Genomic DNA, 27,798 nt, shown 5'->3' with positions numbered 1-27,798 from the left:
AATATGTCAATTTAAAGTAACAAACATGATTCATCATACTTTGTTTTGCCATGTGATAGCATGACAGAGCTAAATACAGTATAAAATGAATTCCAAAGACTACTTACTTGCAATGCATTATCAACATATGTGAAGGGCACAACACTACATCGCTCGTAACAGGAGATAAACCTGTACTTAGACCATAGATCCAATTGCCGCATTGCCTACAAATGCAACATGCAAAATCAAAAGTTTTGAACTGATCAAAACAATTTAGACAAGCTTCATAATACTGAAACCATCATCAACCAAACTGATAGTTACATGAATTACATTCTTCAACTTCATAATGAGAATTCATATCAGGAGTTTTAAACTCAACAATACAATACATAGATCAATAAAAATGAAGTATACCTTAGATTGCAAGAGATCAGTATATGCTATGGTAATCTCTTGTCCCATTTTGATTCTCTTGATATTCCTCACAATCAATCTCGGTCCATAGCCTTGCTTTTTCTTCTCTTCTTCTAATGCAAAAAAGTAACCCCGATCACTACCATAGTATTCATCAAACAGTGGCAACAAAAAATCAACTAGTAATAAATATAAAGCTAGATTTTGTATTTCTTTTTTAAAATTAAAATAAAAATACAAATTTATGAAAACCTTTCTGAAAATAATTTCTGATAGTACAAATCCACTATCTATCTTAAAAAAACAGCACAATTCCTATCTCATCAAAGCATAGAAGCAAAAAGACAGAATTGAAGAAACTTATTATAGAGATAGTAGATGAAGTACTTGTGAATCAGGAGAATCACAAAAGAAAGATGGAGTTATTTGATGCTTGGATTCCAGCAAAGAAGAAGGAGGAGGAGGAGAGAAGATGAAGCGGTAAAAAGCATTGGAGGAGCAATTGTGGTTGATTCAAGAGAACGTCAAACCATAAAGCGCGATTCCTAGTGCGCACCCTTCCTTATCCTGCACCTCCACAGAGTTCATTAGCACCACGCACAGCACAACTCCATCTCCTCCAAAATAGCATCGTCTGGCTCCGACTCCCATCGCAGCTCCGTATTTGCAGCACCGAAAGGTTAGGGGTTTGCAGCGACGGAAGGGAACAGCGGCAAGGGAGCATCAACGGAAGATGTGCAAGAGAGAGTGAGCATCGAGGAAGGAGGATCCATTCTTCTAAATGTGATTGAAATCCTAGTAGAAATTTTGAGAAAAAGACTAGAAATCAATTAATTAGCCATTAGTGTAAAAAGGAACAGAGAAAATATTATATCATTACATACTATATATACCTTTTAATAGGAACTGCAGGAACACAGTGCTTAGCTACATCAGCTCCATTTCCATTTAGGACAAGTACAGACCTGAAGGACAAAGACCTACTATAAGATTCTAATTCCTCCATAATAATAGCAAACTGATAAAGAATTCAAAATAACTATACCTAAAAGCATGTATCAATTGATCAGAAACTAATACATGTGCAGTAGATGAATTTGCATTAATAGTTGGGCAGGGGAATAGCAAGTGAGCCATCAAATTCACCAGGGCTTATAACTTTTAGGTTTGATCCAAAGAGTATGTTGCACTCACTGAGAAAAGAAACCGTGCAGAATGGCCGAACAAAATCATGATTATCTATGTGCGGAGGTATACAATCCCCTTCTTCATAGATATTTACAATGCAGCTGTCTGGCACGCAAGTCTGAGAAAAGAAAAGAGTAACAAGATCACATATATCAGTGTAACTGCAGCAATGCATAATGGATCCAACAAGCTTATCTTGAAGCTGAACTCCACAAGCTTTCCATAGCTTTTAGATTGAACCCTTCTGCCTCAAGCTGAAAATTGAAGTTTAATTTTTCAAGAAAATAAATTAATTTAAAAATGTGTTCATTAATTAAATTAATAAGATTCCAACCAAAAGAACCTAAATAGCAGTAAGAAAAAGTGAGTCACAAACAATGAGCATTTAACTAAACTTTCGAAACAAATAAAATCCATCCCTACCTCCCAGGCATATCTCATACCTGATAACCATAACAATTCATAATCTACATTGATGTTTGTCATGAAGGCATGATCACCATGAAACTGTCACCAAATTCTTTGATCAGAAAGCTCTTTTCTCGATATTTATTCATGGAAGCTATATCCAACTATAAAGCAGCATCAGGATCCAACCTTTTCTGAATTGCAGCAGCAGCCTATAGTGACAAAATTACAAATAAACAAGCAGAACCATTAAAACTAACCAAAGAGCCTCAAATAATTTAATTTGGGATTCTCACCTCAAAGTTACCAAGCTTGTATTAGTATGCCATTTCCTCCCTCAATTGAGCTTGCTCTTTCATTGCCTGTGCCTGTAAATGATAGCCTAGAAGTGTGAGAAGAAAAGGACCTTGACATCAACAAAATAATCTAAGAATAGGAGCCACATCAACATAAAAAAGCAATCTGGTAAAAACTAACCATTCCACTTTGCATAAAGTGCTTCAAAGCAATCACTTGCTCTTCCTTATGCTTTTTACGTGCTTGTAACAATTCTTGCCTGCAGTGGCAATGAAAAAATGATCATGCTATAATGAAAATAAAGGAATTTGATGTTAAATCATATAAACTACTATATGCCTTGATGGTGTAGATGTTCTGATTTTGTGCAAATGAAAAACAGTTGACAAAGTCAAACAAACATATTGAGAAAATCCTATGCATAACAAATTTAAAACAATGAGAGTAAAATTTTCCGCTTCATGAATCAAATAAAACCAGGTGCAGTGTAAGTTCAGAGGAAAAGCTTAGACAAATGGAATCAATTTACAATGCCAATAACAAAATTCACATGTAGGATGACACATACCTGTGCTGTTCTTCATCGTTAAAAGAAAATAACAGAGAACAAAAAAAAGAAAATAAAATAATGATATTCTGCCACAGTATATATATGAAGAATTAAGAAATTTAAAAAAAAAATTATTGTAACCTTGAAGAACTCATCTGAATTGCCAATAACTCTCTCAGCAACCAAGCCTGCATTTTTAAGCTCCTTGGCAAAGACATTGCCGCAATCAAAGTCTTCATCTCCTTTAAGAATCGCCTCTCTCTTCGAAATCACCTCACAAATCTCAAATACTAGTTTTACATCCTCTTTCATTTTTCAAAACAAAAATTCCCCTCCTTCAACAAGTATTTCCAAGAAGGGATTTAAAAAATAAAGAATGAATCTTTAAATGAATGTGAAACTCAAATGGCGAGGCATTCTAAGAAACAAAATAATAATAAAATGGAAATAGAAAGAGAGAGATGAAAGAAGGGAAAGTGAAATGAGAATTGGAAGGGAATGTAGTTGTGTCATAGAATGGAACGACCATTCGGCAGAACGGAAGGGTGTTCTTGTCATTGTCCAGACCTTTCTTTATACCTGCTGGTGCACGAAATTGTGATCATCAATGGCACCATCAACATGGTACGCTCATTGCAATCTCAACTCTTCATCACAACTCCGCACAACTAACCAGCAAGTGCACTGGGTCGTCCAAGTAATAAACCTTACGCGAGTAAGGGTCGATCCCACGGAGATTGTTGGTATGAAGCAAGCTATGGTCACCTTGTAAATCTTATTCAGGCAGACTCAAATGGTTATGAATGATATATGAATAAAACATAAAGATAAAGATAGAGATACTTATGCAATTCATTGGTGGGAATTTCAGATAAGCGCATGAAGATGCTGTGTCCCTTCCGTCTCTCTGCTTTCCTACTGTCTTCATCCAATCCTTCTTCCTCCTTTCCATGGCAAGCTTATGCAAGGGTTTCACCGTTGTCAGTGGCTACCTCCCATCCTCTCAGTGGAAATGTTCAACGCACCCTGTCACGGCACGACTATCCATCTGTCGGTTCTCGATCAGGCTGGAATAGAATCCATTGATTCTTTTGCGTCTGTCACTAACGCCCCGCCCTCAGGAGTTTGAAGCACGTCACAGTCATTCAATCATTGAATCCTACTCAGAATACCACAGACAAGGTTAGACCTTCCAGATTCTCTTGAATGCCGCCATCAGTTCTAGCCTATACCACGAAGACTCTGATCTCAAGGAATGGCTGGCTCGGTTGTCAGGCGAGCACTCGGTTGTCAGGCGATCAACCATGCATCGTGTATCAGGAATCCAAGAGATATTCACCCAATCTAAGGTAGAACGGAGGTGGTTGTCAGGCACACGTTCATAGGTGAGAATGATGATGAGTGTCACGGATCATCACATTCATCAAGTTGAAGAACAAGTGATATCTTAGAACAAGAACAAGCGGAATTGAATAGAAGAACAATAGTAATTGCATTAATACTCGAGGTACAGCAGAGCTCCACACCTTAATCTATGGTGTGTAGAAACTCCACCGTTGAAAATACATAAGAACAAGGTCTAGGCATGGCCGAATGGCCAGCCTCCCAAAGAGGGTTCAATCATAAAAACATGATCAAAAGATGAGAACACACTAGTAAAAGGTCCTACTTATAGAAAACTAGTAGCCTAAGGTTTACAAAGATGAGTAAATGACATAAAAATCCACTTCCGGGCCCACTTGGTGTGTGCTTGGGCTGAGCAATGAAGCATTTTCGTGTAGAGACTCTTCTCGGAGTTAAACGCCAGCTTTTGTGCCAGTTTGGGCGTTTAACTCCCACTTTGGTGCCAGTTCCGGCGTTTAACGCTGGAATTTCTGAAGGTGACTTTGAATGCCGGTTTGAGCCATCAAATCTTGGGCAAAGTATGAACTATCATATATTGCTGGAAAGCCCAGGATGTCTACTTTCCAACGCCGTTGAGAGCGCGCCAATTGGGCTTCTGTAGCTCCAGAAAATCCACTTCGAGTGCAGGGAGGTCAGAATCCAACAGCATCTGCAGTCCTTTTCAGTCTCTGAATCGGATTTTTGCTCAGGTCCCTCAATTTCAGCCAGAAAATATCTGAAATCACAGAAAAACACACAAACTCATAGTAAAGTCCAGAAGAGTGAATTTTAACTAAAAACTAATAAAAATATACTAAAAACTAAACCAAATATACTAAAAACATACTAAAAACAATGCCAAAAAGCGTACAAATTATCCGCTCATCACCTGCCAATACATATTGAACAAGTTGTCAATCCAAACAAGTATCTCCTCAGATTGAAAATTATTCAAGGTTTTGTCTAACCTGTTTAGGAAGAAAGAATTAACGTAAGTTTTTCAGGTAATATATACTGCAAAGGAATACATGTATATATTTCAATCTGAAAGGTGAAAACAAAACAACCTTCAAACAGCTACAACTTCTGATAAACTGCAACAATTCTGAACATTTTTAGAAGCTAAATGATCATATGAACCATATAATTTAATCCATAGCTTCCACAAGTTATGATGAGAATCAAAATGATAAAACATAAACATGTATGACTGTTGAAAAATTGCTATGTAAAAAACACATAAATGCGACATAGTGCCTTCAACAGAGAAAACACTTCAAGCTCATCTAACTGACTTTTAGACACCTAAGAACCAAAACCAGCAAAAGGAGCTAACCTGGCGAAGCTTCTCAAATGACTAGACACTGTTTTCTCTTTGTTGCATATGAATAGAAAATAAGCACCAAAATTCAACCAAAAATATATTCCAATTTCCAAAATTCAAATCCATGAAATATTTTTCATTAGCCAAAAAGAAAAAAAAGAACCGATAATAAAATTACCTAGCTGCAGCATGTGTGAGAATAGAAAAGATATTAAAATTCCAAAGAATAGAAAAAAGTCCATGTAGTTTAATTTGTTGATGATAACGGTTAAGAAGCTTTGTAATTTGTAGAAAGATAAATACATAAGTAAATTAAGAAAAGCAAAAACCTTGTTGAAAGAGTGTACGGATGGAATAAAAGAATTGCAGCTAACTGAGCTCGAAAGGGTATACGGATGTACCAGATCGGGTGGTCCACCACAGGACCGTGCTCCTCATCAACGAAGAAATCATCATGCGTATTATCCTGTGTTCGAAGACTCAACAGTGGCGATAAGGATCTTCTCTTCCTTCTGAAGGTCCTCGCGAAGATTGCATAGCAAATAACAACGAAGAAAGCAGCTCTGATAACGGAGAGAGCAAGGACCAAGTAGGGCGAGAGCGCGTGGCTTTTTCCATGGTCTGATGTATCGTCTAAGGGGAGAGGAGGAATCAGTGGCGGTGGCGGTGGCAGTGGTTGGGAATAATAGTAGTATTGGGGGTTGGTGATGCAGATTTTGAGGCAATCATCACAGTTTGAAGAACAATTCTGCTCCACGTGGCAGAGGGACTTGCAGATTTCTGGCATGAGTTTTCTGCGATGGTGAAACACCATTTCTGAGAGAAATTGTGGTTAGTTAAGGTTTTAGGGTGTGAAAGAAGAGAGAGAAATAGAGAAGGAAGGAAGAAAAAGAAGAAATATGATTTTGTGTGTGTGAAAGGAGCTCGATAGGGTGGGGATGAGGTTAGGTTTAAATTAAAATTTTTCGACGAAAAATTTTATATTACAGACGAATTTTCTGTCTATAATAATTTAATAAAATGCAACGTTTTTGTCTATTTAGTTACAGAGAGATTTTCCATCTGTAATCATTTTCCATGAAAAAATTAATTTTTTCGACGGAATTATCGACGGATTCTCTTTTCCATCTGTAATTTATGCTAATTCATTTTTTTGTTTTCCGACAAAAAAATCTCTCTGAAATTCCGTCTGTATTTCTGTGGGATAAAATCCGTTGGAAATATCCGTCTGTAATAACTAGTTTTCTAGTAGTGACTAACCACTCGACCAATCTAAATTGGTTAAAGATGTTTATTTTTACTTGAATGTATAGTGATTTTGGGACATGTTTTTGGTCAGGCTAGTTTTTGGTAAATATTTGGGCTTTGAAACTAATTAAGTTATGATGAAAAATGATGACAAAAAGTGTAGTTTCCTAACCAGCACAACAAGTGTGGGACTAAGATCTGAAGACCAATAAAAAAAACTGGATGAGATTTGTAAGGTGCTAGTTTTCTTAGAACTCAAAAGGGCGAGTAATTACTTTCAAAAAAAAAGTCATTGATTAAAACTATTTAATAATTCCCAATACAAAAAAAAAAACCTATTTAATATTTATGGCACAACTAGAAAATGGATAAATATAGACAGATTTACAGATAGATTTAGTCTTTATTACAGACGAATTTTTGGTTACCAACGGATTTCGTCCCTCTGTAAAAGCTCCGTCAGAAATTATTTAGCGACGGATTTTTTTTCCGTCAGAAAATTACCGACGGATTTTCACTAGTTATCGACGGATTTTTTCACTTTAAATTCTCCCTCCATTTCCTGAAGGCGACAAACTTACAGATGGATTTTCCGTCTATAATTACAGACAAATTTTCTGTCTGTAATTACAGGTGGATTTTCAGATGAATTTTCCGTCTTAATTACAGACAGATTTTTAGACGGATTTTTTGTCTGCAATTACAGACGAATTTTTCGACAGATTTTTTGTCTGTAATTTAAACTTTGAAAAATCATGATTACAGATAGAAAATCCGTCTGTAAATCCATCTGTAAGGTAAAATAGATTTTTTTTTACTTTTTCTAATTACAAAATAAACTTGTTTTCATACAAAATAAATATAAATTTAATACAAATTTTTATCTAATTTATATTCGAATATTTACAATATTTCAAAAAATAAACAAATTCATCATATTAAAAATAAATAATATTTACAATAAATTATTCAATATGAATTGAAGATACAGCTGAAGTGATTTCATTTGTTCTAGGGTCAGCACTTTCTAAAGAAATGCCACAAGGATCTTCTTTAACCAGAAGGGCAAGAACATTGAGTGAGCTCCATATTTTTGTCACATTGCTGCCTGAATCTCCCAAAGTAACAGCAAAGACAGCATCAAATCCTCCTGCTCCTGGAACTCCAGCCAACAACATTCCTTCCAAGTTCAGTGTAGCATCTAAAAGTTTTATTTGTGATTCTGGTTCAATCTGCATGAATTGCAAGGAAGAGTAGTGATATTCTACCAGCAGATATAATTTATAATCAACATCATTCAAACAGAAGAAGCCTAATAATAAGTGCCAAATCAGTGAAAGGAACTTATAGAAACACCTGCAGCCTCACCCATTAGGCGCATATGATATCTAATCCCAAGCATAGCTTCTTTTGCACCTATCAATGCTTTAATAACTGCTTCCTTGTTGGGTTCAGAAGCTTGCTCTATCCACTATGAAAATTACATTTTCAACATCAACACAAGAAGAAAAGCAAGAACATGAGAGCTTGAAGTGTAGTCTCAAGAACATGATATCACATATGTGCATTAGAAATTCAGTCACACCACTTGAAACTGAAAACCAGGCAAACAGTAAAGTTGGATATATAATCTCTTTCAAACCCATCAAAATTGAACTTAATTGTATAAGTCTAATAGTAAAGATGTCCTATCTCATTAAAATAACTAATAAACAGGAATGTAGAAATTTAATCTAATGCAAGGCATACCATAAGGCCAAAATGTTCTAGTTATTTAACAGTGAGCATTATCAATCAGTTTACTCTACATCCACAGGAGTAAAACTTCTAATTTTGATGTTACTTCCATTAATTAAACAACCGCAAATGATTTGAAAGAAATACCTTTTCTGATCTGAGCTTGCTGCAGCTATCAATCACAGATTTATATGTATCCCATTGTTCCTTTGCTAAAGTTTATCACAGCTATTAATCACATATCTCCAATTTTGAAATTAAGATTCAGAATATAAAATTGCAGAATTAAAGTCTACAACAGCAAAATCTTCAGAATCAACAAGGAATCTAAAACTTATAAAAGAAGTTCACATCAAAGGAGAAGGAGACTCATCAGATTTCAATTTTATATTTTAACCTCAACAACAAACAAAATCAACAGAGCTGGCAGATCGAGCAATAATTCAGCATTCATTTTTGTCTATTTATGCAAAAAACGAAGAAGAAGCAACCGATTTGGCTGAAGAAGAAGAAGAAGAAGAAGAAGAATCCCACCTAGTTATGCAGGCAAAAATACAAACAGATAGAGGACATCCATTATATTAGCCAGACATTTCTACCATTATTTACAGGAACTCATACCCTTGATTCTATAGAGATCTAACAAAAAGAAAATTGCACAATTGCAGCAAATTCACTATAAACTGAATTCAAATGGTTCCAGAGCAAATTATAATCAGCTTTCAATTCTAATTGTTCCATTACCACTACTAAGAAAAAGGTTACAAATTTCACATTCTCCAATTGGAGAAACCAAAACTCAGATTCCAAAATGTGATTTTTATGTATGTGTGCAACAAGAACCAAATAGAAAGCTAACCAGGTATCAGAAATGGCGGCAAAGTTGGCGAGCTCGTTGTCCTTCAAGGAAGATGGACCTGAATGAGGATCTTTATCATTATCTTTGGAACTCTGAGAGGGAGAAGGTGATGGAACATGGGAGAAGCACCTAGCGTTGGTGAGATGCAGAGTGAAATTAGCAAGGGTTACACAAATTAGAAAGTGTTACACAGACTTTTGGAATGCAAAAATGCCAAAAGAAAATGAAGCCAATTCTTGAAGTTACATTCTTTAGCCTGCACGAATAAGCAAATAATATTTTGAAGTTTTGGCTAAAAATTAAGGAATGCTAAAAATGAGATAAGTTTTGGCTAATTTTTAATATAAAGAAAATCAAAACAAACCGGATATTCCAACTGCTTAAGGAGCACTGCAGCTTCAGCTCTCTTTTGTATTGATTCAGAATTTGAAAATAGCTTCCCCTGGTTAGAGGGGGAAAAGTAAAATTGTAGCATCAGTTATCCTTTCCAGTAAAACATTAGAGATTTTAAGTTAACTGTAATCTATATACTTTTAAGTCTTAGCCATGTTTGGAAGGATAGCTAATGTCAGCTAATCCTATTGAATATTATTAGTCAGTAAAATGGTAGTTGGTCACTAAATAAGACAGCATATAGCAATTCAACAAGGGCATTATATATGCCAATGTATAAGCTGATAAGGGAGGCAGAAAAACACAAATTAACACTTAAATAAAACATATTATAGAGGTATAGAAGATCAAACTAAGTCACAAGAGTAACAAAATAGATAAATGCATCTAAGATGGTGACAAACCCCAATTTGACGGTTTGTTTTGTATTGAAATTAGAGTATTTTGATAACCTTTTGTCACATTTAGCCTAGGAATTAGCATGGTTTTGTTATCTCTCCCTTATTTGTGCTTAAGTGTAAAAATATGCTTTTTACGTCTTATTTTGATGAATTCTAGTTTCTCTTTGATTCCATAAGATGCCTTGACGTGTTTGTTAGTAATCTCAGGATGAAATAGGCTAAGCATGGATCACAAGAAGCAAGGAAGGAAGCATGCAAGTGGAGAGAAGCACAAAAAGCCAAAGAATTGATCTCGGCCAAGCACGCGTACGCGCACAAGGCGCTCGCGCGCACATCGCAGAATTAGCCAGGGACGCGCACGCGTACCGTGCGCGCACGCGTCGTAGTCCGCACGTGATTCCTTTATTGCAGCACGTGCCTGGCGATTTTAGGAGGTTTCAGCAACCAACTTTGGCGCCAAAATGCATATAAGAGCCAAGGATTGAAGGGGATTGACAATACATTGACACATTCACATCCATAGACTAATTTTAGATCATTAGTTAGATAGTTTTTAGTTTTTTAGAGTTTTAGAGAGAGAAGCTCTCCCTTCTCTCTAGAATTAGGATTAGGATTAGGATTAGTTCTTAGATCTAGGTTTTAATCTTTGCTTTCTTCTACTTCTACATCTCAATTCCTTGTAGTTGCATTGATTCTTCTTCTATTCTTTTGTTATAATCTCTTTTATGTTGTTCTTATATTTTGTTATAGATCTAGTATTGTTCCCTCTACATTCTTTCAATTCAATAAAGGTAATTCATAATAAAAGTGTTTCTTTTGATTGTTGTTGTTAATTTCTTCCAATAATTGTTGTTAGATTTCATTCTTGTTGTTGATTTACTATGCTTTTCTTTTGTACCTTCCGAATGTTTGATGAAATGCTTGGTTGGATTTTAGTGTAGGTTTTGTTCCTCTTGGCCTAGGTAGAGTAATTGGTGACTCTTGAGTTATCTCATTCTTTTGTTGGTTGATAATTAGAAGTTGCTAATTGATTTGAATGCCTCTAAAGCTAGTCTTTCCTTTAGGAGTTGATTAGGACTTGAGGAATCAAATTGATTCATCCACTTGACTTTCCTCCATGGTTAGAGGTTAACTAAGTGGGAGCAATGGACAATTTGTTATCACAATTGAAGAGGATAACTAGGATAGGACTTCTAATTCTCATGTCTTGCCAAGAGCTTTGTTAGTTGTTATTTTATTTTCTTGCCATTTATATTTCTTGTCCAAAATCTTAAAAACCCCAATCATGACTCACAACCAATAACAAGACACTTCATTGTAATTCCTAGGGAGAACGACCCGAGGTTTGAATACTTCGGTTTATAAATTTTAGGGGTTTGTTACTTGTGACAAACAATCTTTTGTATGAAAGGATTATTGTTGGTTTAGAAACTATACTTGCAACGAGATTTCATTTGTAAAATTCTAAACTGTCAAAAATCCAATCGTCAGATGGCCCTAGGCTTGTTTTGCTTGATTGGCCCAAGTCCAAAGGCTTGGCAAAGGTGAAGGAACAAAACCTGCAAGTTTTTAACTATTGTAGCCATTGCTTCCTCAGAGGCTAGCTTGCAATCCCGGAAAGATGAATCTCCATATGCCTAAGACAGAGAAGAACAAACTAAGATATTTCATCAACTATCATAAGCATGTGCCTGGTAAGAAAAAAAAAACTACTTAAGTATACGCTTAAATAATTAAAATTAGTTAGCACAGTGTAAAATATCAAAAATTTTAAGAGGGGAAAAAAGGAGACAACAATGACCAAGAGAATATAGTCTGTAAATGTAAGACCCAAAACTTTTGAAAAGTCTTATTATGATTAAGTCTCAAATCATATGGTTATTTATAGCCTTAATTTTAGAAATTATTTTGTTAAAGGTAATTAAGGCAAGTTTTGATTTATTGGATTTGAGATGAGTTATGATTATTATCCAATTTTATAATTATTGGATTATTTTCTATATTTAAAGTATAAAGTTGATAGTTATGAAATAATAAGGATTTTATATGATTTGGATTAGATAAGCAATATTTTAAATATTAATACTGCTATTTTGGAAAATAGAGAAATTAATTATATTATTTCTCAATTTTAGATTTGGGCATTTTATTGAAAATAATTTGTGAAATTGATGAGCAAATAGTATTTTCTATGTACAAATAGTGTTGGATTTAATTTGGGTTTCAATTACTATATTATTCCCAATTTTATGTGAAATTACTAAAATGCCCCTAACCCTAGTTTTCAGAAAAAGAAAACCCTAGCCCCCCCAAACTCATACAGCCGCAGCTGCTGACCCTCTTCCTTACCCCCATCATCACTCACCCACAAGCAAACCTAACACAGACACAAGTGAAACCCAGAGCAGTGCCAAAATCAAAGAAGGAAAGGGAGAAGAGGGTTGACGGGGACGGAGGCCGCTGCCCAATCCACGCCGCCGTTGCCCTCGTCGCGTCGCGCCGTCAGTGTCACGTTGTCGTGCTCCCGCTACAGTCCGACGCGTCTTGCCTGCGCCATCACTCGCGCCCATCGCCGTCGCAGGAGGAGCTAGCGTCGCTGTCGAACGGTGCTGAGCCACCGGAGCCGTCACCTTGCCGTCGTGCCTTGTCCTTGTTGCCGCACGAACAGAGGAGAGTGAGGGACCTAGAGAGAAAGGGTGAAGAACGGAGCCATCACGGGGGCCCTGGCCGCCGCTGCCGGAGGCGTGGAGGAAGGGAGAGCAGTCGCACATCCAGCTGCGTCGCCACCACGCCTTGCCTCGCCGCCGTTGATCTATCCACAGTCCACTTCCGCCGGAGCTCATGCCATCGCTGATTGAGCACCACAAAGAACATAGGGTGCGCTCGATGAGTGAGAAGGGATGGAGGCTGGGTTTTTGTCGCTGTACTACTCCATTTTTACCTCTACCATGCCCTATTGAAGCTGTCGGAGCCTCTGCCATCATCGGGGTGGCTGTTTAGTTGATGCCGCTGCCTGGGTCGCTGCGGTACGAGCTGCCGTCAATGGAGCTGCTCCGTGCAGTGGTTTCAGTGAGTTTCGACACTGAGGTAAGGGTTTTAATTGAGATTTCCGTTCTTTTGAATTCCGGGGAGATTGTTGATACTGCGTAGTTATACAGCTGCTATTATCAGAAATTCAGGCCGCCGTTATCGCTCGGAATTTAACGGAGCCGCTGCCGGGTTGCCGTCGAACCGGTTCAGAGACCGCCGCTGTTTCGGTTCAGCCGTTCCTCCTTCGGTTCGGTAAGTGTTTTCAGTTTGAAAGTCTTTTGGTTACTGTTCTGTTATCATACGCTGAGGTTTGTGGCGTTAATTACTATAAGATTGAGTTCGGTTGTTGTATGTTGGGATTAGAGTTGTTGAGACTGTTGCAAAAGTGGCTTGGAACCGAGGTTTTGGCTGCCGGGATTTTGATTGTTGATTTTGGGTCGAGGCGGAAAGGATTCTGTGACGCGTTTGGGCTATGGTTTTGCGTTTTGAGGTAGGTGCGCTTTCAAAAAACTATGTTTTAGGTATTGGAATTATTACATATGGATACTGATGTGAGATATTGTGTATTTGGTGATTGTATCTGCCTTATGTATTATTTGATTGACTCGAATAATTATGTATGTTGGTTTGGCTGAATTATTGTGCGGCTTTGTGAAATGTAATGTTTTGAAGTTGATTCTTTTAAAGCTTTGAAATCGGGTTTAATCCGTTGTGAATTGATTTGAGTTGAGTTGATTTTCTGGATAAGAAAGTTGAATGCACTTTTGAATTCAACCTGGTTTACTTTAATTGATTTGGTTTTGGACAAATGGATTGTTACTGAACCGTTTCTTTAAAGCTTTGGAAATGAGTTAAATCGGTTGATATTGAGTTAATTTTGAAATGGTATCCTTGAGATACGCCACTGAGGCGATTGTTGGATTTATCCTGCTTTGAATTGATTTCTGGTTTTGTGTTGTTGAAAAGGAATGAGGAACGGTTTAGTTGGGACCCGAACCGGGTGGCAAAAGTCCAAGTTTTAGGGGAGGTGCTGCCGAAATTTTTATAAAATCTTAGTCTTGTCTGAAAGGTTATTTAAAAAGGGTTGGATTTGAGAAATTGCATTATTTGATTTATTAAGAGGATATTTATGTTTTCAAGCTTAATTTATTTGATGAACCTTATACGTTGAGTTCGGCTTATTTAGAACTGAACTATTTTTACCGTTTGAATCACTGAAGGAAAGAATGATGCTTTAATATTGATTTCAATATAAAAAGGAGTTTTTAGTGATTTTTAAAGGAACCTAGACTTTTAATTGAGTAATCAAGTTTGAGGCATTTTGGAAGAGTTGGAAAAATGGGTTCCAAAAAGAAATCTGAAAGCGGTTTGATTCAAATGAACCGGTTCCGTTTCAAATGAGTTGATTTTTGGACCGGGTTGGAACTTGTGATTTTGTATGGTTCGGTTTCAGAATAAATTCAATTTTATTTACTTGAGCCGAGAATTTATGATTTTAAGAGTTTCAATGAATTTTAAGGAATTGATGTAAGATGACCTTCCCTAAAGACTTGGGACTCTGCCGAGGAACTTTTGTTATAAAATCCCATTATTGTATGGGTGATTTTGAATACTTTGAAATTAATCCTTAACCTTCCATGGTTTTGGAAGTTTTGGAAAGAGAATGCCGAGAGTGGCTTTGTTTTAAAAGGGGAACTCACTTTGAGTAAATTTGGCTTATGAGCCTGAGATGATTTGAGAAACGAGATTTCTAAAGCCAAGGCTGAAAAGAGTTGAAACTTGATTTAAAAGTGAAATGAATTGAGAAAATGATTTATGGCTTAAATGCCGATTTCATAAATTTGATGATTTTGAATGTGGAAGTGCTGTTTTGTTGTGAGCCGGAATGGCTTTGAATGATATGAATATTGGCTGGTTCTGGATTGAACCGTGAGCCGGATGGCTGAGATGGATGTTGATCCATGATTGAGAATGAAAGCATTTATGCTGAGATATTGATAAGTTGTGATGTTTGCACTTCCATTATCGGAGATGAGGGTTTCCCTGGGTAGTAGCAGTGGCTAGCCACCACGTGCTCCAGGTTGAGACTTGATACTATGTTGACCCTATGTCGTAAGTGTGGTCGGGCACTGTGAAAGTCCCGGATGAGCTCGCCCCCGAAATATTCACCAGTGAGGGTGATGGATATGGATCATGTTTATGATCAAGTTTATGATGAGTATAACTCGAGTTGGGGATGCGCGATAGAGGGACAGTCCAATGGTTAGCTACCAGGACTTGTCGGGTTGGCTCTATAACCGACAGATGATATCATCAGCCACTAGGGACAGGCATGCATCATATGCATCTATGTGACATTGTTTGGGTGTGCATATTGTACTTGGTTTGCCTATGTGATTAATTGTTAATTGTTCTTCTTGCAATAACTGTTTATTTGTGCCTGCATCTTCCTATCTGTGTTTTCAACTGGGACTCTGTTGGATTGTGGTGATTTGGTTGAAGGTTGGATGGTTTGGGCCTAGGGCCGTGGCTGGATTGTTTGGGCCTAGGGCCGTGATTGGATTGTTTGGGCCTAGGGCCGTGGTTGGATTGTTTAGGCCTAGGGCCGTGGTTGGAATGAGATGAACTGATGGTTGATTTCGGTTTTGTGTTTCTGGTTTGGAATAAATATGAAAGGCTATTTTGGTTCCGCATAGATAAACCGTTTTGAAAGGCTTTTGAGTTTTTGAGAATTGAATGGTTCCTCTTTCAGAAAAGATTTCCGACTTTACTTTTATTGTAAACTGTTGTTTTTGAAAAGAGGCATAAGTCGGTTATTAATCACTGGTACGGTTTATCTTCATGTATCCTATTACAGTAATTCCTAAAAACCCTCTACTGAGAATCCTTTCGAGGATGATGTTCTCACCCCCCTACATTTTCCCCTTTCAGGATATGGGCGCAGAAGTTACGAAGAATTTATTTAGTTGTTGTTGAGATGCTCTGTATTGTTTTAGTTATGGTCTATTGTACCCTCGCCTTTATCTTGATATATTCTGTAAGAGGGATAGGAACTGTTTTGGATAATACTTGTAATATCATTTATGTATATATATATATATATATATATATATATATATATATATATATATATACATGTATGTACGCTTTATGAGTTGTTGTAAGTGTATTGTATGCATGGATGTACGTTGTAATCCAAAAGTATCTTTTGGATTGGTATTGCGGTTTAAAGTTTTTAAACAGGCTCATATTTTGGTTTTAAATAGTATAAGTGTCGTAGTAATGTCCGAGCTATCAGAGTTGCGCAGCCGGAAGCGTGAGCTTTGGTAGTTAGGGTGTTATATTATGGTATCAGAGCAGTCCTTCCTGTAGAGCCTGAGAAATGGACCGACTATGCTTCAGTTGCATACTCTGAGCGTTTGTCATGTATTAGGTCTTGTCAAATGACGAGAATTAGAGCTTTATGCACATGACGGTCTATTGATTAACGCTGTTAGTCTTGCATTGCATAATTCTTGGTATTAAGTTTGGCCGGCTTAATACTAGTGAATTATGTACATGAGGGTACTAATGGGTTATCATAGATGATATGCGAGTTTTGAGCAAAGCGAATCGCGGGTTTTGGGAACGTTGGAAACTATTTCTCGAGGCTATTCAGTTGTGTGTTTTGGATTTTGTTCGAGTCGACCTGTTCTTTCATAGCCTAACTTGAAGTTCTTGTTTGCTACTTCCCTTGAAAAGTAATTTGATGTTTCCACTATGTTTCTCTATTCATATGCAATCTTGTTTGATCTTAAGTGCATATGCTTGCTTAAAATCCTTGTTGCATCTATCTTCCTCTGTTTGAATTCTTCTTGATTCATGTATTCTTCGATATGGCTTTGAACTTGTCCTAATGCGCTGTGCATTTTTAACTCCGGGATTTTGAGTCCTTCTTAGAGAAATTGTTGATTCGGTTTTTCTCTTATTTGACAGTGATTACAGCCAGTTTTGAGACTTTTATGAAAATTGTTGTTGAATAGATGTATACTTATCTATATATGAAACTTTGAAGATTTCTTACACAGTTTGACAACTATTTATTTCTAATACCTCGCCTGTACTTTTACTGGTTTACGAAACTGCATTTACTTTAAAATTACAATTTGACTTTCTAGTAATTTTACTATAGTTCCATGCACATTTTCATTTGATTATGTATTTGGATATTTTTCAAAATTTTGGAAAGAAAGAATTTTTCATTTTTATCCCCGTTGAGTTTCGTTTGATAAACTTTACTTAATTCATTTTGAATTGAGTTTGATTCAGCATGCTCTAGGGATTATGCCATTATTGTTCTTTTGAAAATGTTGGACTCATAGCTTTCTTCTTATGAACGGACTCGTTTCTTCTTAAGCTTTTCACCTCTATGAATGTCATACGTGATTCTGTTTTTAACTAATCTTTTACATTTTGTGAAATTATCATTAATCTTGGTTTGTCCTTTCTTTTGAATCTCATCCGTATGTGAGTCAGTTTGATTTGTTTCAAATTAGTGCATTGTTTATTCTCTCATTTTTTCTACAAGAGTTTTTAGTTAAAGATTTATCCTTGAGAAATTACTAATGATTGAGTTGTCTTTTCCTTATGACTTTTGTATTCTTTTGGATCAATTGAAAGCTTGTTTGATGACTCATGCCTAGTGAATCTTGTTTGAACTACTTTGGTTTAAGATCCTTTCTTGTATGGCTTGACTCCTTTTCAAGTACATCCTAATATCCTTGAATATCCTTTTGAAATGGTGATTTCAACTATACTTTTGGAGTCTTATTTTGAATTTTTAAAGAAGTTTTGAATTCTCTTTGAAGAAATTCTAAACTGAATCTATTCCCTGTTACTTGATTGAGAGTGAAACCATTATTCGATTTTGACGAAATTGTTCTTAAAGTTGGCATGCGCTATTTTAAATGAGGTTTTGAAAAGTTTCCTTGTTTAGTGGAAACCGATTCGTTTGTAACGCACCACTTATTTCCTTTACCAAATTGTAAACAAATTTTTACCTCGGAATTTCTTTTCTAGAAAGAGTTTAATTTTCTATTTCGTCCTTGCTATAAATGTCATACACGCTTGTTTGAATATGGACTTTGGAAAATTTTGAACAAGCATTTGATTTTTCTTCCGAGTCTTCTGAACTACTTTTGGCTGAGTTTGTGCACCTGACTATCTTTCTAAAATATTTGAGGAAATATTTTGGCTCTTAGCCAAACTTGTGTGCATTTTTTTTTAAAACTCTACGTAATCTACTTCAACGTGAAATTGATTTAGAGCAAAGCCACATTTATGCTTTTGTTACTCTCTTGAAGAATGTTTATTACTTGATTTTCTTCTAAACTGCGAAGTGATTTTTCTGTAAGTTTTCGATTCTTTTATGAACAATGTATTTGGAAGTATTTTTAATCATGCTCTTAAGTTCTGTGAGCTTTGCCTTGGGTTTGAGATATTCACTTCTGTAAACCTCATACTTCTTCGACTCAGCTTGAATTTGTTTCAAACCAATGCGCTGATTTTCTTCCTATGGATCCTATTGAATTTCTTTGATCCAAGGATCATCTTTGAGGTTGTCAATTGATTTATTTCTAGCAAACTTCATTTGCTTGATCATCCTTGTTGTCTGGAATTGGATACACTGTCTTGAATCTATGAGTATTATCCTTGACAATTGCCTCTTCTTTCTAAATCTTGTATCCTTCTGAGTAGACTCGAGAATTGTTTTGATATCACGTGCGACTTGTAGACGTAGTAACGCGATGCGTTAGTTCTTTAGGTCGTGATATGTTATACGGAAGTTGAAGCGGTAGGTGTGCAGCGTTATGAGTTGTGGATGTTTTGTTCCTTGCGAACGAATTTGCGGTTGTCAGGCTTATGATCGAATATGGGGATTATAAAGTGCTTGATGGAGTAGGAAGGTTGAAGCTTTGAGGTTGAGATGAGATTAGTGTGCGGATATTGAGCACGTCATTGTAACTTCATCCTGTTTTATAACCTTCAATGCCTTGCCTTACTGTCACACGTTTGAACCGTGTCATCTTTTGCCTTGAGCCCGTCTTGTAATGTTTGCTTGCAACCATACTCCTACCTTGGCATCCTTATGCATATGACAATTAAAGTATTTGAAAACCGTATATATGTTTATATGTTGAGATATTTTTGCTTCTTCCTTGAATGTGTTCAAGGGTGAAGTGTTATCAAATTTCATTCGTTTTGTATCAATTTTCGAAGGCGAAAATTTTTATAAGGTGGGTAGAATGTAAGACCCAAAACCTTTGAAAAGTCTTATTATGATTAAGTCTCAAATCATATGGTTATTTATAGCCTTAATTTTAGAAATTATTTTGTTAAAGGTAATTAAGGCAAGTTTTGATTTATTGGATTTGAGATGAGTTATGATTATTATCCAATTTTATAATTATTGGATTATTTTCTATATTTAAAGTATAAAGTTGATAGTTATGAAATAATAAGGATTTTATATGATTTGGATTAGATAAGCAATATTTTAAATATTAATACTGCTATTTTGGAAAATAGAGAAATTAATTATATTATTTCTCAATTTTAGATTTGGGCATTTTATTGAAAATAATTTGTGAAATTGATGAGCAAATAGTATTTTCCATGTACAAATAGTGTTGGATTTAATTTGGGTTTCAATTACTATATTATTCCCAATTTTATGTGAAATTACTAAAATGCCCCTAACCCTAGTTTTCAGAAAAAGAAAACCCTAGCCCCCCCAAACTCATACAGCCGCAGCTGCTGACCCTCTTCCTTACCCCCATCATCACTCACCCACAAGCAAACCTAACACAGACACAAGTGAAACCCATAGCAGTGCCAAAATCAAAGAAGGAAAGGGAGAAGAGGGTTGACGGGGACGGAGGCCGCTGCCCAATCCGCGCCGCCGTTGCCCTCGTCGCGTCGCGCCGCCAGTGTCACGTTGCCGTGCTCCCGCTACAGTCCGACGCGTCTTGCCTGCGCCATCACTCGCGCCCATCGCCGTCGCAGGAGGAGCTAGCGTTGCTGTCGAACGGTGCTGAGCCACCGAAGCCGTCACCTTGCCGTCGTGCCTTGTCCTTGTTGCCGCACGAACAGAGGAGAGTGAGGGACCTAGAGAGAAAGGGCGAAGAACGGAGCCATCACGGGGGCCCTGGCCGCCGCTGCCGGAGGCGTGGAGGAAGGGAGAGCAGTCGCACATCCAGCTGCGTCGCCACCATGCCTTGCCTCGCCGCCGTTGATCTATCCGCAGTCCACTTCCGCCGGAGCTCATGCCATCGCCGATTGAGCACCACGAAGAACATAGGGTGCGCTCGATGAGTGAGAAGGGATGGAGGCTGGGTTTTTGTCCCTGTACTACTCCATTTCTACCTCTACCATGCCCTATTGAAACTGTCGGAGCCTCTGCCATCATCGGGGTGGCTGTTTAGTTGATGCTGCTGCCTGGGTCGCTGCGGTACGAGCTGCCGTCAATGGAGCTGCTCCGTGCAGTGGTTTCGGTGAGTTTCGACACTGAGGTAAGGGTTTTAATTGAGATTTCCGTTCTTTTGAATTCCGGGGAGATTGTTGATACTGCGTAGTTGTACAGCTGCTATTATCAGAAATTCAGGCCGCCGTTATCGCTCGGAATTTAACGGAGCCGCTGCCGGGTTGCCGCCGAACCGGTTCGGAGACCGCCGCTGTTTCAGTTCAGCCCTCCTTCGGCTCGGTAAGTGTTTTCAGTTTGAAAGTCTTTTGGTTACTGTTCTGTTATCATACGCTGAGGTTTGTGGCGTTAATTGCTATAAGATTGAGTTCGGTTGTTGTATGTTGCGATTAGAGTTGTTGAGACTGTTGCGAAAGTGGCTTGGAACCGAGGTTTTGGCTGCCGAGATTTTGATTGTTGATTTTGGGTCGAGGCGGAAAGGATTCTGTGACGCGTTTGGGCTATGGTTTTGCGTTTTGAGGTAGGGACACTTTCAAAAAACTATGTTTTAGGTATTGGAATTATTACATATGGATACTGATGTGAGATATTGTGTATTTGGTGATTGTATCTGCCTTATGTATTATTTTATTGACTCGAATAATTATGTATGTTGGTTTGGCTGAATTGTTGTGCGGCTTTGTGAAATGTAATGTTTTGAAGTTGATTCTTTTAAAGCTCTGAAATCGGGTTTAATCCGTTGTGAATTGATTTGAGTTGAGTTGATTTTCTGGATAAGAAAGTCGAATGCACTTTTGAATTCAACCTGGTTTACTTTAATTGATTTGATTTTGGACAAATGGATTGTTACTGAACCGTTTCTTTAAAGCTTTGGAAATGAGTTAAATCGGTTGATATTGAGTTAATTTTGAAATGGTATCCTTGAGATATGCCATTGAGGCGATTGTTGGATTTATCCTGCTTTGAATTGATTTCTGGTTTTGTGTTGTTGAAAAGGAATGAGGAATGGTTTAGTTGGGACCCGAACCGGGTGGCAAAAGTCCAAGTTTTAAGGGAGGTGCTGCCAAAATTTTTATAAAATCTTAGTCTTGTCTGAAAGTTTATTTAAAAAGGGTTGGATTTGAGAAATTGCATTATTTGATTTATTAAGAGGATATTTATGTTTTCAAGCTTAATTTATTTGATGAACCTTATACGTTGAGTTCGGCTTATTTAGAACTGAACTATTTTTACCGTTTGAATCACTGAAGGAAAGAATGATGCTTTAATATTGATTTCAATATAAAAAGGAGTTTTTAGTGATTTTTAAAGGAACCTAGACTTTTAATTGAGTAATCAAGTTTGAGGCATTTTGGAAGAGTTGGAAAAATAGGTTCCAAAAAGAAATCTGAAAGCGGTTTGATTCAAATGAACCGGTTCCGTTTCAAATGAGTTTATTTTTGGACCGGGTTGGAACTTGTGATTTTGTATGGTTCGGTTTCAGAATAAATTTAGTTTTATTTACTTGAACCGAGAATTTATGATTTTAAGAGTTTCAATGAATTTTAAAGAATTGATGTAAGATGACCTTCCCTAAAGACTTGGGACTCTGCCGAGGAACTTTTGTTATAAAATCCCATTGTTGTATGGGTGATTTTGAATACTTTGAAATTAATCCTTAACCTTCCATGGTTTTGGAAGTTTTGGAAAGAGAATGCCGAGAGTGGCTTTGTTTTAAAAGGGGAACTCACTTTGAGTAAATTTGGCTTATGAGCCTGAGATGATTTGAGAAACGAGATTTCTAAAGCCAAGGCTGAAAAGAGTTGAAACTTGATTTAAAAGTGAAATGAATTGAGAAAATGATTTATGGCTTAAATGCCGATTTCATAAATTTGATGATTTTGAATGTGGAAGTGCTGTTTTGTTGTGAGCCGGAATGGCTTTGAATGATATGAATATTGGCTGGTTCTGGATTGAACCGTGAGCCGGATGGCTGAGATGGATGTTGATCCATGATTGAGAATGAAAGCATTTATGCTGAGATATTGATAAGTTGTGATGTTTGCACTTCCACTATCGGAGATGAGGGTTTCCCTGGGTAGTAGCAGTGGCTAGCCACCACGTGCTCCAGGTTGAGACTTGATACTATGTTGACCCTATGTCGTAAGTGTGGTCGGGCACTGTAAAAGTCCCGGATGAGCTCGCCCCCGAAATATTCACCAGTGAGGGTGATGGATATGGATCATGTTTATGATCAAGTTTATGATGAGTATAACTCGAGTTGGGGATGCGCGACAGAGGGACAGTCCAATGGTTAGCTACCAGGACTTGTCGGGTTGGCTCTATAACCGACAGATGATATCATCAGCCACTAGGGACAGGCATGTATCATATGCATCTATGTGACATTGTTTGGGTGTGCATATTGTACTTCGTTTGCCTATGTGATTAATTGCTAATTGTTCTTCTTGCAATAACTGTTTATTTGTGCCTGCATCTTCCTATCTGTGTTTTCAACTGGGACTCTGTTGGATTGTGGTGATTTGGTTGAAGGTTGGATGGTTTGGGCCTAGGGCCGTGGCCGGATTGTTTAGGCCTAGGGCCGTGATTGGATTGTTTGGGCCTAGGGCCGTGGTTGGATTGTTTAGGCCTAGGGCCGTGGTTGGAATGAGATGAACTGATGGTTGATTTCGGTTTTGTGTTTCTGGTTTGGAATAAAATATGAAAGGCTATTTTGGTTCCGCATAGATAAACCGTTTTGAAAGGCTTTTGAGTTTTTGAGAATTGAATGGTTCCTCTTTCAGAAAAGATTTCCGACTTTACTTTTATTGTAAACTGTTGTTTTTGAAAAGAGGCATAAGTCGGTTATTAATCACTGGTACGGTTTATCTTCATGTATCCTATTACAGTAATTCCTAAAAACCCTCTACTGAGAACCCTTTCGAGGATGATGTTCTCACCCCCCTACATTTTCCCCTTTCAGGATATGGGCGCAGAAGTTACGAAGAATTTATTTAGTTGTTGTTGAGATGCTCTGTATTGTTTTAGTTATGGTCTATTGTACCCTCGCCTTTATCTTGATATATTCTGTAAGAGGGATAGGAACTGTTTTGGATAATACTTGTAATATCATTTATGTATATATATATATACATGTATGTACGCTTTATGAGTTATTGTAAGTGTATTGTATGCATGGATGTACGTTGTAATCCAAAAGTATCTTTTGGATTGGTATTGCGGTTTAAAGTTTTTAAACAGGCTCATATTTTGGTATTAAATTGTATAAGTGTCGTCGTAATGTCCGAGCTATCAGAGTTGCGCAGCCGGAAGCGTGAGCTTTGGTAGTTAGGGTGTTACAGTAAACCCATACAAGCATTTATTGAAGATGACCATGGTAAAAATGTTTTACATGTAGACAGGACCTAAATTTTATTGAAGATGACCATGGTAAGCATTCATACAAGTACTAATTCAATCAACAGAGTAGCAAACACCTAAATTTTAACTAGAGAAACTATTCCAATTTTTTAAATACTTTCTCACCTCTCCCTGGAATTAAGTTCATCACCTAAACATAATCTCAAGATAAAATAAAAAATCCATAGCACCAAAATGACAGCCAAAAATAACAGCAACTAATTGTTTCATAACATCTGTGAAACCAAGCAAAATGCAAGGAAAATTCTAAAGCCTCAACTATAGACTATAACCTTTATATGACATACTCGCTTTCTGTTAGTCACAAATGTTCCACCTTTCTCAGGATTTTGTGCTGTCACCTGCACTCCATTCAGGAGAGAACCTATAAAGAGTGATATCTGGTTTCCTTTAAACTCCTTATATATCCAAAGCATCCCAATTATACTCAACATAATAAGAGTCATAAACAAATAAACTCTAAAAAGGGAAAAATGATGGAAAAAAAATTGTTCTCACCGTTGTGCTAGAGCTTTCAAATCTTCGTGCAGTATCAATATATAGATGCCTTGATTGTGTAAAATATTGAAGAGCAGAAGCAGCATAAACACAAATAATAATGATATACCTTGAAGGCGAAACAGGGGAAGGTTCACAACAGAATCACTATCCAAGAAAGTTGTTCAGTGGGAGTGTCTTTAATTTCTGTGGCATGCAAGTATTATTAATTAGGTTAAACAGAAATGCATTTCTCTTCATAAAAAACTAACGTATATAAAAAAACAATCTCACTGCAAGGGAGGCAGCACAGCTTCTTGTAATACTTGAGTATAATTAACTAGCATGCATACCTGAGTATGAAAGCAACTCTCAACTTGAGGGGAACTGTATCTCCAAAAAAGTCAGCTTCTTCAGCCATCTTCAATAAAGCTCTCCTTACAATGTCCCCCAAATACATACCAGTAATCAACTTCTCAAATATATGTGAACAATAGTGGAAGAATATTACAGCATTACACATGCTGGTTAAAGCTTTAAACCAATAACTATAACGTGATGATCTTGACCTGCTCTCCAGGGTTTAAGCTCTCAGCATCTAGAGCTACTTCATATTCTGTTAGAGGAAGATGTGAGGATCGGAAATTACCCCACTCCATGTTTATAACCTGTAGTATTTACATGTAATCAGAGCATGCTTTATACCAGCAAATGGTGACACTAGCTCTAGTATGATAGTAAAGTAAAGATATTTCTAACATGCAAGACAATGACAGTCATAAATAATATAACCTACTTACCATGTCTCCTGATTTTGGGAGAGGGCCATGCCATTTTGAAATAGCATTTGCACGTTCCACATATGCTGCATTTGTCCCTGTACCAAGGATCACAGCAGCAATGACATCCTGATTGTAGAATCTGCCTCCAGCTAGTGTTCTAATGGTATCATTAACCTAATGCAAAATCACCGAGTTAGTCTGGTGTACAACCTTATTAGTCCAAACTTTCTATCAAACACAAACTTGAAACCATCATTCTCAAGTCCATATATTAAAAATTATTAATCAATCCTGAAGAGAGGTTAGTGGTACTGACTAGAGCTAAAACTCGCATATCCAAGCCAATTTTTTGCATCGATTTGGTTAGTTCTCCCACGACATCTTCTCCAACCTACAAATCAGAACATAAAGCAAAAAACAATCTGGTTACATGCTAATGAGAGAACAGCTGACTAAAAGAGAAATTGGTATTAAAGAAGTCTATTAGTATTTTGAGGATCATAGGGTTCACCATAAAAGAAGTCTGGAACAACCACATAGTAACCAGAAGCTGCAATCTTATCTGCAAACTTCCTAAACAACAAAAGATGAACAATGTTATTTAGGACAGGAACACATTGAGATGGAAACAGAGATAATTGACAATAAGAGCAGATTGAATCAGATTAGCCTCCTGCTTCTATTGGTGGTAAAATTTATCAAAACCTTCAGAAATTTTAAGTGAAAGATAGCAAGGCTTTAATCTTAGCAAGTATCCTCAAACAAGAAAAGCTTATACCTTCCCTTCTTGTCAATTTTTGTTAAGTCAACTGTCAAACAAGAACACATTCAAATAATTAGAATAAAGCAACAAAATTTGGTTTAATGAGGAGAAATAAGCTACAAGACATGTCTTGAATATTAACTCACCTCCAAATCAACATATGAGGATTTCTTCCTATTGATTTAAGAAATTTGTCAAGACCACTTGCATTTAGAGCTGCAATTTAAAGAATCAGACTTTATATAGCAGTGTAACTACAGCAATGCATAATGGATCCAACAAAGGACCTACTAACTTCTGTCTTATGTCAAATTAGACAGAAGAAAGATAGCACTGGGGTTTAAAAGAAGTTACCAGGGTCACACAAGGGAAGCTGGTCTTTGCCAGAGAAGAAGTTACCAACGGAGTCAACTATCATTCCAAACTTTGCTTCAAGCTTCGCCATTCAACAACAACCACCGAGTTTCCACCGAGTTGGGCTGAGTTTTTCACGAATCACTGCAGACATGACCGACAAAAAAATCTCTTTCTTCGCTGATAGTAAAATAATTGATAAACCTACACCAAGCTCAATCAGCATCAACAGCAACAAGAAGATAGAAATTGCGAAAAAAATTGATAAACCTAAAATTGGCACAGAAAAATTGAGCCCTAAGCACTAAAATCACAAAATCATATTATACCTGAAATTCACTAAGGGAGCAAACGCGACAAGAGCGGCGGCGGAGAGAGCTCTGTGACGACGGCGATGAAGGGAGCAGACGCAACGAGAGCGGCGGAGGGAGCTCTGTAATGATGGCGACCGAGGGAGGAGACGCGACGAGAGCGGCAACGGAATGAGCTCGTGCGACGCAAGGGATGACAAACAGATCGTGCGATGCGAACGGCGGCAACAGCGGTAGAAGCTCGTGCGACCAGAGAAGAAGCAGATCGTGAAGAAGAAGCTCGTGTGTGAAGTGTGAATGAACGTGTGTGAATTGTGAATGAAGCTCGAGACATTAGGTTAAGTTAGTTTTAAATCAATATTTTTCCACGGAAAATTTTAAACTACAGACAGAAAATCCGTCTGTAATAATTTAATAAATCCGTCTGTAATAGATTTGCATTTTATTAAATTATTATAAACGGATTTTCCGTCTGTAACCATTTCTCTCGGAAAAAAAAATTCCGACGGATTCTCTTTTCTGTCTATAATTTATGCTAATCCATTTTTTTTGTTTTCCGACAAAAAAATCCCTCTGAAATTCTCTCTATATTTCCGTGAAATAAAATTCGTCGAAAATATCCGTCTGTAATAACTAGTTTTTTAGTAGTGTGGTTTTTTTATATATATAAATATGTTTTAGTCCCTAAAATTTGAGATATATATCAGTTTTTGTTAGTTATATTTAAAATGCTTTGTTTTGTGTTAAAAAAGTTTCAAACAAATTCAATTTAAAAGAAACATTGAACATTCTTACTAATATGTACAATGACAACGCAATTAGTTAAATAATGTCAAACTATCTATTGTCAATTCACCTATTATTGTCACTTTATTGATCTCATTATCAACGTACTTATCCATCAAGTAAATTTTAAAATCTTCTAATATAAATATTATTAGCTTTTTCCTTACCTCTAAAATCACAACATTATTGAAATACTCGTACATTAAGAGAGAAAATTATTTGATTAATA

General features: G+C 36.9%; 2 protein-coding genes and 1 long non-coding RNA gene across 3 annotated transcripts; 1 reads left to right on the top strand and 2 right to left on the bottom strand.

Moving 5' to 3' along the window:
• Positions 1 to 7,762: 7,762 nt before the first annotated feature.
• On the bottom strand, positions 7,763 to 8,199 carry LOC130940905 (phosphomevalonate kinase, peroxisomal-like). The gene is made up of 2 exons (XM_057869186.1): positions 8,152 to 8,199; positions 7,763 to 8,029 (listed from the first exon to the last, which is right to left on the bottom strand). The coding sequence occupies exons 1-2, from the start codon at positions 8,197 to 8,199 to the stop codon at positions 7,763 to 7,765; spliced, it is 315 nt and encodes a 104-aa protein (XP_057725169.1).
• Positions 8,200 to 20,014: 11,815 nt separating this feature from the next.
• LOC130939160 (uncharacterized) lies at positions 20,015 to 24,282 on the top strand. The gene is made up of 4 exons (XR_009070187.1): positions 20,015 to 20,767; positions 20,839 to 20,958; positions 21,070 to 21,196; positions 23,639 to 24,282. It is a non-coding gene; the product is annotated as an uncharacterized LOC130939160 (long non-coding RNA).
• A 68-nt stretch (positions 24,283 to 24,350) lies between these two features.
• Positions 24,351 to 26,563, bottom strand: LOC130939956 (hexokinase-1-like). The gene is made up of 9 exons (XM_057868016.1): positions 26,473 to 26,563; positions 26,265 to 26,334; positions 25,889 to 25,928; positions 25,672 to 25,746; positions 25,374 to 25,529; positions 25,143 to 25,241; positions 24,927 to 25,045; positions 24,595 to 24,703; positions 24,351 to 24,437 (listed from the first exon to the last, which is right to left on the bottom strand). Exons 1-9 carry the CDS (start codon positions 26,561 to 26,563, stop codon positions 24,351 to 24,353), a joined length of 846 nt encoding a protein of 281 aa, XP_057723999.1.
• Between the last annotated feature and the right edge of the window lie 1,235 nt (positions 26,564 to 27,798).

The sequence above is a fragment of the Arachis stenosperma genome, chromosome 7 (assembly GCF_014773155.1).
Source record: "Arachis stenosperma cultivar V10309 chromosome 7, arast.V10309.gnm1.PFL2, whole genome shotgun sequence".
Taxonomy (NCBI): domain Eukaryota; kingdom Viridiplantae; phylum Streptophyta; class Magnoliopsida; order Fabales; family Fabaceae; genus Arachis; species Arachis stenosperma.
This window is presented reverse-complemented; position numbering and strand designations above follow the sequence as displayed.